Below are 12,047 nucleotides of genomic sequence, written 5' to 3'. Positions count from 1 at the left end.
GGTCTGGTGCGAGGAGCAGGCACGGGCCGAACCGGACTAGGAACATGCACCACTGGCTTGGTGCGAGGAGCAGGAACAGGCCGGGCCGGACTGGCGACACGCACCACTGGCTTGGTGCGAGCGGAACAGGCCAGGCCGGACTGGCGGCGCAGCACCACTGGCTTGGTGCGAGGAGCAGGAACAGGCCGGGCCAGGCTGGGGACGCGCACCACTGGCTTGGTGCGAGGAGCAGGAACAGGCCGGGCCGGGCTGGAACACGCACCACTGGTTTGGTGCGGGAGCAGGAACAGGCCGGGCCGGGCTGGCGACGCGCACCACTGGTTTGGTGCGAGGAGCGGGAACAGGCCGGGCCGAGGCTGGCGACGCAGCACCACTGGCTGGAGTGCGAGGAGCAGGAACAGGCCGGGCCGGGCTGGCGAGCCGCGCACCACTGGCTTAGTGCGAGGAGCAGGAACAGGCCGGGCCGGCTGGGGACCACGGACCACTGGTTTGGTGCGAGGAGCAGGAACAGGCCGGGCCGAGGCTGGCGGCCGCGCACCACTGGCTTGAGTGCGAGGAGCAGGAACAGGCCGGGCCGGGCTGGCGACGCGCACCACTGGCTTGGTGCGAGGGAGCAGGAACAGGCCGGGCCGGGCTGGCGACGCGCACCACTGGCTTGGTGCGAGGTGCAGGAACAGGCCGGGCCGGGCTGGCGCCCCACACACCACTGGCTTGGAGCGAGGAGGAACAGGCCGGGCCGGGCTGGGCAGCGCGCACCACTGGCTTGGTGCGAGGAGCAGGAACAGAGCCGGGCCGGGCTGCATGCGCACCACTGGTTTGGTGCGAGGAGCAGGAACAGGCCGGACCGGGTTGGCGGCGCACCACTGGCTTTGTGCAGGAGCAGGAACGGGCCTGTACCGGACTGTGGAGGCGGACTGGAGGTCTGAAGCGAGAGCTGTCCCAACCCCGTCCTGGCTGGATGCCTACTTCCGCACAGTATGTGTTAGGCATTAGCACAGGACGCACAGGCTGTGCACGCGCACTGGCGATACAGTACATAGAACCGGCGCTGGATATGCGGGACCAGGAGGCGTACTGAGACCAGGAGCATTGAGCCGGCACACCCGTCCTGGCTGGATGCCCATCTTCGCACGGCTCGTCGCGTGGTGCTAGCACAGGACGTACAGGACTGTGCCGGCACACTGGTGACACAGTACGTAGCTCCGCATAACACGGAGCCTGCCCAGTCACTACAGCTTCCTCGCGTGAGTACGGGAGTTGGCTCTGCTCTAACACTAGGCTCCGCCAACCACCCTTTTAGCCCCCAACATTTTTTTTATTGGGGCTGTCTCTGGACTTCTTCCTCAACCGGCGTCCTCTGTGTTGCCGTTGCTCCTCTCCTGCCTGGGCATCTACCTTCGCCCATGGCCCTTTCCCCGCAAATATCTCCTCCCATGACCACCAATTGCCCACCTGTGACATGGCTACTCTCTCCGCCTGGGCACGCTGCTTGGTCCTCGTTTGGTGGGATCTTCTGTCACGTTAGTTCATAGACGGGTCAGACCAAGGCGCAGCGTGATATGCACACATGTTTATTAAACGAAATAAACACAACAACAAAACCATAAACCAACGATACGTGAAGTCCTAAGGTACACACAACAAACCTCAAACGGAACAAGATCCGACATCCCACTAGTGCCAATAGGCTGCCTAAGTATGGTCCCCAATCAGAGACAACGAGCGACAGCTGCCTCTGATTGGGAACCACACTGGCCAACATAGATCTAGACATACTAGATCCAAACATAGAAAATACAACATAGAAAATCACACCCTGACTCAACAAATAAGAGTCCCCAGAGTCAGGGCGTGACACAGAGTTATAACGATAGTGGAGGTGGAGGGAAACAGTTTGAAGCGTTTTGATCATGTCTTCCTTCCTCCCTGTATTGATTCAAGTGAAATTATTTTTCTTCATGTCGATTGTGATTCAACTGTCACGTTATTCATCGACTTGACTCAATACTTAATGGATGATATTGGTGCTTGCGGAAGCGTGGTCTTCTAGATTTTCACTTTACTTTAAGAAAGGATTTGATTTTATATGCATTTAATTGTGCTTTAAAACTCTCAAAACTCTACATGGTTAATTATATAAATTATATAAGTGAAATCATGTCATGCCTAGTCTATGCATAAACTGTTTTGTTGTTGATATTGTTAATAAAGCTACATTCCTGTTTTATCTCACAGGATGCCATACTTCCTGTGAGGGTTGCAGTGGGGAGTGGCCTCTGTCCTGTACTTCCTGTCCCACCCCCAGCGTTCTACTGACCTCAGGTCTCTGTGGCCCCGCCTGCCCCTTGGGTTACTATGCCGACAGAGACAGACGCTGCAGAGGTAAGTAGTGCATCTGAGTCCACCCAGTGTTACAGAACTGTAGACTACATTTAACAGGCTATCGTTTTTTATTGCCACAATGTCTGCTGGGATTTTTGAATATGGACCCTCTATTTATCTCGTTATACAGCCTGTGACAGCCGGTGCCGGTCCTGTGAGATGGGTGGAGTGTGCACGTCGTGCCGTGACCCGGGCAAGGTTCTGCTGTTTGGAGAGTGTCAGTACGACAGCTGTGCCCACCAATACTACCTCAACACCACCACGCGCACCTGCAGAGGTATACACACACACACACACACATGCAGAGATACACACACACACACACACGCACACACACCTGCAGAGGTACACACACACACATACACACGCACACACACATGCAGAGGTACACACACATGCAGAGGTACACACACACAAGCACACACACCTGCAGAGGTACACACACACACGCACACACATACACACGCACACACACATGCAGAGGTACACACACACACACGCACACACACCTGCAGAGGTACACACGCACACACACACACGCACACACGCACACACTCCTTCTCCAAACAGCTAGGCTGCCCACGACAGCTGAAACAGAGCAGTACCTAGCCAACTGCTTTGCCCTAATTTTCATCAGGCCCGCAATCTGAAGGCCTGTGTACGTGGCCGAGACTGCCAAATATCAGCGCCACCAGCTTGCACCTCCACCCAAGGCTGTCCAAGCGTGCCACGAGGGGCTAGTATTTAAGCAGCGTCTCGGCAAAGGCCTGCTCCACACACACACACACACACACACACACACAGACGCACACACACACACACACAAACCTACGATACAGAGAACCGTGGAGAGAGATGAGTGTATGTTTGTGTGTCTGTGTGTGTGCCAACACAACAGCCAGTCAGTCAATATAACTAACCCTGTTTATCACCCCAGCTACTCTATTCCGCACGGCGCCGCATTGCTACATGGGAAATCCCCTGAACCCTGGGTGAACCCAGTGATGGATGTAGCTCAGTTGGAAGAGCATGGCATTTGCAACGCCAGGGTTGTGGTATGATTTTTTTTTTTAAACAAAATGTATGCACTCACTAACTGTAAGTTGCTCTGGATAAGAGCGTCTGCTAAATGACTAAAATGTAAATGGAGGCGAGGTAGTGAGAATGTGCAACGTTGCATTAGATATCCCAGTTGTTGTTATAGCTGTTGATGTTGCTGCTCTGCCAGTCTGCCTGAGCAGGTAATGTGATGATTAAATCAAATCAAATTGTATTTGTCATATGCTTCGTAAACAAAGGTGTAGACTACATTTACATTTTACATTTTACATTTTAGTCATTTAGCAGACGCTCTTATCCAGAGTGACTTACAGGAGCAATTAGGGTTAAGTGCCTAGCATCGACAGATTTTTCACCTAGTCGGCTCGGGGATTAGAACCAGCGATCTTTCGGTTACTGGCACAACACTCTTAACCACTAAGCTACCATCCGCCAAACTAATAGTGAAATGCTTACTTGCGGGCCCTTCCAAACAATGCAGCGATAAACATTTGTTTTGAGAAAAATTATGTTATGATGAGTTTCTCGGGTATCAAGTAGTTCATGATGCAAGAAGATGTTTAACACTTAGATGGAGAGTTCATACAAATATTTAATAGATTCGGTACCGGGTTCGTCTAACAAAAGGCGCGTGCTTCGCCTCTTGCCATTCAAACTACTAGACAAAGAAAGAAAACAAAAGACACAAAAGAAAACAATGCTCACCCCTCTAAATGTCATATTTTATTAATTCGCCAATATAATCAATTACTCAGCGTAAGGAAGCCGTGATATTTTATCCATTTACATTTACGTCATTTAGCAGACGCTCTTATCCAGAGCGACTTACAGTTAGTGAGTGCATACATTATTATTTTTTATTTCCCCCCGTGGGAATCGAACCCACAACCCTGGCGTTGCAAACGCCATGCTCTGCCGGCCATTCCCTCCCCTACCCTGGATGACGCTGGGCCAATTGTGCGCCGCCCCATGGGTCTCCCGGTCGCGGCCGGCTACGACAGAGCCTGGATTCGAACCAGGATCTCTAGTGGCACAGCTAGCACTGCGATGCAGTGCCTTAGACCACTGCGCCACTCAGGAGGCATCTATTTAAAAAATGGTTTGATACGTTGTCTCCTACTTTCCCTTAACATATACTGTAGGGGACTTCCATCAATCCCACTCAAAACACATCAGATAATACCACGTTTCATTAAGTTCACTACACCTTCTAATATAAACCTATAACCCCTGTTTGGTAATGTCATCATCTCCACTTGTTGCATTGATGTTTTAAAATAACAACCTGTTGTTTAATAACTTCATCACTTACAAAAAACATTTACTACTCCATCAACCTAGTAGTAAAAACTACCTCCCATTGTTCAACGTACCAGAAACAGATGATCGGTTTTAGAATAACTCACTGTTGTTTAAACAAACTATATAATTTAATAATTATAATTACAAATTGTCAAAGAACGTTCTATATTCAACTATCCAGACATGCTCCACATTACCCTCTGAGCCCTGTACATCTCAATATAGCCCAACTAGCACTACTCTCTTTCACCCTCTTACTAAATCATGGCATTAGTAAATACTATCCACAAACCACTACTACTTAATAACATATTTTCATTCACCTAACTAGAAAGCATTATTTTAATACCAGTCTACTCAAACAATCCAATTCAACAATTCTCATCTCCCAATTAACCTACTTATCCTTCTAACACAGAAAATCCTCTACAATATCTATTATTCTCTATCGCTGACTTTCCATCTAACGGTACTTTAACATATGACAAATTATTTTTAAGTTATAGTCAAAACAAACAAAACATCTATTCACAGTGATGCAACTTTAATGACTATGTTATCCTATGCCGCCATGTGTTGGTAAGACAATCCCTCTTCTATACTCTTATCAATTCACACAGTGATCTAGATCAATAGCATCAATGTAACGGTTTTGCTTCCGTCCCTACATGGGCTTTAACCAGGGACCCTCTGCACACATCGACAACAGTCACCTTCGAAGCACCGTTGCCCGTCGCTCCACAAAAGCCGTGACCCTTGCAAAGCAAGGCAAACAACCACTTCCAGGTCGCAGAGCAAGTTACGTCACCACTCTAATCGCTACTAGTTCGCACCACTAACTAGCTAGCCCTTCCACACCGGTAACATTCACCCCCCTTTGACTTCCTCCTCCTCAGCAACCAGTGATCCGGGTGAAACTTAACCCATTATGTCCCTTACAGCCCTCTGTAGTTCAGCGAGCCCCAGTCGCTAACACCCGCAGATCAAGACCTAGAAATTCTCCCTGACAACAAATAAAAACCATTCTCAAACAGCGTTCTGCATTTACCTCTATCGTAGGGTTTAAAAACTGACTTAACAACTTTAACAATCGATTGCTGTAGTAGCTTCATGATTGGTTCAGTTTATCTGTTACGATATTGTGTCAGTAATATCTCTGTAGTGACCTCAGCTACATGTTCCTATATTCCTCAGTTAATGTTATCTTTCATACTCAGCTCCCTTCTGACACTGCTTCATAATCCCTGTTGTATTTTTAATACTCTTTTTATTCTCTTTGTCCCCTTGCTTCACTTCCCATTAAGATAACACACTCGCTTCCCTGTGCGTCGTCACTACACCCTTATTTTCCCTTGTTATCAACTAAGATCATAGCCACAGCTCTTATGAAACCACCAATCCGCCATTATTAGAATTCAGCAGATCTAGGTAACTGTCCTTTCTACAGGTAACAAACCAAACACTTGCTGTAGTTGAGAAGCATATATTGAATTTATATCCATAGTATCAATATCACATTTATGGATTTACATTACGCCACCATTCTCAATCGTTTAAGCTAGAAAACCATTAGGCAACGCAAAAAAAAAAAAAAAAACGACCACGAATCGTCTCGCTGCAACGCCAGGGTTGTGGGTTCATTTCCCACAGGGGGCCAGTATGAGCGTACTGTAAGTCGCTCTGGATAAGAGCGTCTGCTAAATGACTAAAATGTAAATGTAATTAGTTTTTGGGCAGCAGGTAGCTTAGTGGGTACGAGCATTGTGCCAGTAACCGAAAGGTCGCTGGTTCTAATCCCCGAGCCGACTAGGTGAAAAATCTGTCGATGTGCCCTTAAGCAAGGCACTTAACCCTAATTGCTCCTGTAAGGCGCTCTGGATAAGAGCGTCTGCTAAATGACTAAAATGTAAAATGTAGTATCTGTCTAAGCAACACATACCATTAGTTGAATTACACTCAGAAACCCAGATTTTACTCTATGATTTTACTCCATTGAAATGACAAATAAATTCCATAAATAGCCCAATTACAGGTTTGTCATCATCTGATACAAAATGAAGTTCCTTAACTTCACCACCTTAGCTCTGCAATGATAAATAGTTTAATGGAAACCCTGAATGGGCTTTGTAATATGTTATAAGTTACGTCTATAAATTCCACTCCTTATGGGAAGGTAATTTCTTAAACCTTATCTCCGTCAAAGGATCTATCAACAGTACAAACTTAGAAAACCCATATTCATTATTTCCCACCCATGACGTACGTTTATGTTTGGGTGAGCAAGTTAATACATACATACAGTGGGGAAAAAAAGTATTTAGTCAGCCACCAATTGTGCAAGTTCTCCCACTTAAAAAGATGAGAGAGGCCTGTAATTTTCATCATAGGTACACGTCAACTATGACAGACAAAATGAGAAAAGAAAATCAAGAAAATCACATTGTAGGATTTTTAATGAATTTATTTGCAAATTATGGTGGAAAATAAGTATTTGGTCAATAACAAAAGTTTCTCAATACTTTGTTATATACCCTTTGTTGGCAATGACACAGGTCAAACGTTTTCTGTAAGTCTTCACAAGGTTTTCACACACTGTTGCTCGTATTTTGGCCCATTCCTCCATGCAGATCTCCTCTAGAGCAGTGATGTTTTGGGGCTGTCGCTGGGCAACACAGACTTTCAACTCCCTCCGAAGATTTTCTATGGGGTTGAGATCTGGAGACTGGCTAGGCCACTCCAGGACCTTGAAATGCTTCTTCCGAAGCCACTCCTTCATTGCCCGGCGGTGTGTTTGGGATCATTGTCATGCTGAAAGACCCAGCCACGTTTCATCTTCCAATGCCCTTGCTGATGGAAGGAGGTTTTTACTCAAAATCTCACGATACATGGCCCCATTCATTCTTTCCTTTACACGGAGCAGTCGTCCTGGTCCCTTTGCAGAAAAAACAGCCCCCAAAGCATGATGTTTCCACCCCCATGCTTCACAGTAGGTATGGTGTTCTTTGGATGTAACTCAGCATTCTTTGTCCTCCAAACACGACGAGTTGAGTTTTTACCAAAAAGTTCTATTTTGGTTTCATCTGACCATATGACATTCTCCCATATGACATTCTTCTCTCCACTTCTGGATCATCCAAATGCACTCTAGCAAACTTCAGACGGGCCTGGACATGTACTGGCTTAAGCAGGGGGACACGTCTGGCACTGCAGGATTTGAGTCCCTGGCGGCGTAGTGTGTTACTGATGGTAGGCTTTGTTACTTTGGTCCCAACTCTCTGCAGGTCATTCACTAGGTCCCCCCGTGTGTTTCTGGGATTCTTGTGATCATTTTGACCCCACAGGGTGAGATCTTGCGTGGAGCCCCAGATCGAGGGAGATTATCAGTGGTCTTGTATGTCTTCCATTTCCTAATAATTGCTCCCACAGTTGATTTCTTCAAACCAAGCTGCTTACCTATTGCAGATTCAGTCTTCCCAGCCTGGTGCAGGTCTACAATTTTGTTTCTGGTGTCCTTTGACAGCTCTTTGGTCTTGGCCATAGTGGAGTTTGGAGTGTGACTGTTTGAGGTTGTGGACAGGTGTCTTTTATACTGATAACAAGTTCAAACAGGTGCCATTAATACAGGTAACGAGTGGAGGACAGAGGAGCCTCTTAAAGAAGAAGTTACAGGTCTGTGAGAGCCAGAAATCTTGCTTGTACTTATCTTGCAAATACTTATTTTCCACCATAATTTGCAAATAAATTCATTAAAATCCTACAATGTGATTTTCTGGAGAAAAAAAAACTCAATTTGTCTGTCATAGTTGACGTGTACCTATGATGAAAATTACAGGCCTCTCTCATCTTTTTAAGTGGGAGAACTTGCACAATTGGTGGCTGACTAAATACTTTTTTCCCCCACTGTAGTACTCTAATTATGATTTTCTCACTTCTCTAGTAATCGATTACACACATAAACTTAATCCTATTTTCATATCATCTCAAACTCCAATATAGAATGTTAGAAACTTCTAGGTACTCACATCAAAGAATACTTTTGTGGTTTTTAACGATTCTCAATCGACACAAATCAACGTCTACAAACATACTCCCAGCGGAACCAAAAAACAGACTTTAGTTTTACGGACACTGACCTTCCTGTCATTGGAACCTCACAGGTTCTCTAACCTTCAGGAAACTCCGTCAAAGTCAAGCCTCTCCTTAAAACATATACTTTTCCATTACACTCTAAAATAACCTCACGCTCTCTAAACCCCTCTTTGATATTATATGATAGGCATTGATGTACGGAACCACAATATAATGTTATATCAAAGCTTATTATCCAAACTTATATCAACCTATCATACACATTCATATTATTTTAATCTGTCCAAGCTGATAAGTCACTAAAATATGGTTCCACATAGAAAAATCCTAATTTACTTAACATCCATTTGCACATTGTCTGATTTACATTACTTTACAAGAGACTTGTTCTAATTGCGGATTTGTCTGTAATAATTTCGTCATTCCCTGTCTCTCTCTTTGAGGTAAATTAAGCTCTGATTTACTCTTAATGGAGACTGTTTTTCCAGATACCGGTCTACTAAGCTGGCCATTCATTACTGCTATTAGTTCATGCAATATTAGTAATCAAATACTTGAATGAAATTCCCACCTTGATCTTTATTAAAATTTTGTTTGCCTATTTTGTCATTGGTGCCATGATTCAACATGCTCAATTGTATCTGCTCTGAGTCTTTCACAAAAATAAAAATAAAAATAATAAGTATTCTCTCCTATTCAAATGATGATACAACACATCCCAGGACACAAACCTCACAACATCTATATTTATAATCTTGTCTCGTTAAGGACTTGAACCTCAACAACTTTATAATGATTTTTCACATTAAAGGCCTCAAACCTCTATCTTTATAATCTTGTCTACATTAAAAGACCCTACGCCCAATCTTGTTAAACCCATTCTCCTTCTCCTCTGTAGTTTTTTTTGTCATTACTCTGAACAAACCCTTCTTAGAATCATAGCACGATGTTATTGTCTAATTTGATCATTCTCCTTACATCCCTTCTATACAACTCAACACCACTCATCGTCCCCCTTTAAAAATATTGAATTTTAAACGTTCGTTACAGCTCAGCTTTACCACAGATAAGCAGAATTTGACATAATAAAAATATATGAAAGTCTGCTTACCTGTTATTTCGGCTGTAAACTGCATCTTGTTCGTTGAGACGCCAATCTGTTATGATGAGTTTCTCGGGTATCAAGTAGTTCATGATGCAAGAAGATGTTTAACACTTAGATGGAGAGTTCATACAAATATTTAATAGATTCGGTACCGGGTTCGTCTAACAAAAGGCGCGTGCTTACGCCTCTTGCCATTTGAACTACTAGACAAAGAAAATATCTCTCTTCTTATAGTCCCTGTTACATATTGCTTCCACAACATCTGGTAACCATCAGTGGGCACTCCCTTCTTTGATGGTATTACCTTTTACCCCAAGTCAGTATATCCCATCTATCAATCATTCTAAGATAAACACCAGTAAGCTTCCCTGACATACTGGAATCCAGACTCTGTGGCACCAAGAATTACATATCTATTAAATGTCCTTGTTCCCAAAACACCATGAAGATACATCATAACAAATAATAACACAAGGAATAAATACACAATGAGTAAAGATAACATGGCTATATACACAGGGTACTAGTACCGAGTTGATGTGCAGGGGTACGAGGTAATAACATGGCTATATACACAGGGTACCAGTACCGAGTCGATGTCCAGGGGTACGAGGTAATAACATGGCTATATACACAGGGTACTAGTACCGAGTTGATGTCCAGGGGTACGAGGTAATAACATGGCTATATACACGGGGTACCAGTACCGAGTTGATGTGCAGGGGTACAAGGTAATAACATGGCTATATACACAGGGTACTAGTACCGAGTTGATGTCCAGGGGTACGAGGTAATAACATGGCTATATACACAGGGTACTAGTACCGAGTCGATGTGCAGGGGTACGAGGTAATAACATGGCTATATACACAGGGTACCCGTACCGAGTCGATGTGCAGGGGTACGAGGTAATTGAGGTAAATACAGTTGAAGTCAGAACTTTACGTACTCTTAGGTTGGAGTCATTAAAACTCGTTTTTCAACCACTCCACACATTTTTTGTTAACAAACTATAGTTTTGGCAAGTCGGTTAGGACATCTACTTTGTGCATGACGCAAGTAATTTTTCCAACAATTGTTTACAGACAGATTATTTCAATTTATAATTCACTGTATCACAATTCCAGTGAGTCAGAAGTTTACATACACTAAGTTGACTGTGCCTTTAAACAGCTTGGAAAATTCCAGATAATGATATCATGGCTTTAGAAGCTTCTGATAGGGTAATTGACATAATTTGAGTCAATTGGAGGTGTACCTGTGGATGTATTTCAAGGCCTACCTTCAAACTCAGTGCCTCTTTGCTTGACATCATGGGAAAATCCAAATAAATCAGCAAAAAAAATGGTAGACCTCCACAAGTCTGGTTCATCCTTGGGAGCAATTTCCAAACACCTGAAGGTACCATGTACATCTGTACAGACAACTGTACGCAAGTATAAACACCATGGGACCACACAGCCGTCATACCGCTCAGGAAGGAGACACATTCTGTCTCCTAGAGATGAACGTACTTTGGTGCGAAAGTGCAAATAAATCCCAGAACAACAGCAAAGTATCTTGTGAAGATGCTGGAGGAAACAGGTACAAAAGTATCTATATCCACAGTAAAATGAGTCCTATATCGACATAACCTGAAAGGCCGCTCAGCAAGGAAGAAGCCAGACTACAGTTTGCAACTGCACATGGGGACAAAGATCGTACTTTTTGGAGAAATGTCCTCTGGTCTGATGAAACAAAAATAGAACTGTTTGGCCATAATGACCATCGTTATGTTTGGAGGAAAAAAGTGGATGCTTTCAAGCCGAAGAACACCATCCCAACCGTAAAGCACGGGGGTGGCAGCATCATGCTGTGGGGGTGCTTTGCTGCAGGAGGGACTGGTGCACTTCACAAAATAGATGGCATCATGAGGAAGGAAAATTATGTGTATATATTGATGCAACATCTCAAGACATCAGTCAGGAAGTTAAAGCTTGGTCGCAAATGGGTCTTCCAAATGAACAATGACCCCAAGCATACTTCTAAAGTTGTGGCAAAATGGCTTAAGGACAACAAAGTCAAGGTATTGGAGTGGCCATCACAAAGCCCTGACCACAATCCAATAGAT

At 44.5% G+C, this 12,047-nt stretch overlaps 1 protein-coding gene across 1 annotated transcript in view; it reads left to right on the top strand.

Moving 5' to 3' along the window:
- LOC121584279 (extracellular matrix organizing protein FRAS1-like) overlaps positions 1-12,047 on the top strand; it is a 272,736-nt gene that overhangs the window by 52,592 nt on the left and 208,097 nt on the right. Inside the window, exons 14-15 of the mRNA XM_045225959.1 lie at positions 2,236-2,382; positions 2,513-2,659. Coding sequence (XP_045081894.1) covers positions 2,236-2,382; positions 2,513-2,659 — 294 coding nt within the window. The remainder of the gene's footprint in view (positions 1-2,235; positions 2,383-2,512; positions 2,660-12,047) is intronic.

Source organism: Coregonus clupeaformis, chromosome 16 (assembly GCF_020615455.1).
Source record: "Coregonus clupeaformis isolate EN_2021a chromosome 16, ASM2061545v1, whole genome shotgun sequence".
Taxonomy (NCBI): domain Eukaryota; kingdom Metazoa; phylum Chordata; class Actinopteri; order Salmoniformes; family Salmonidae; genus Coregonus; species Coregonus clupeaformis.
The sequence above is the reverse complement of the archived record's forward strand: the minus strand, read 5'-3'. Positions and strand labels throughout refer to the sequence as shown.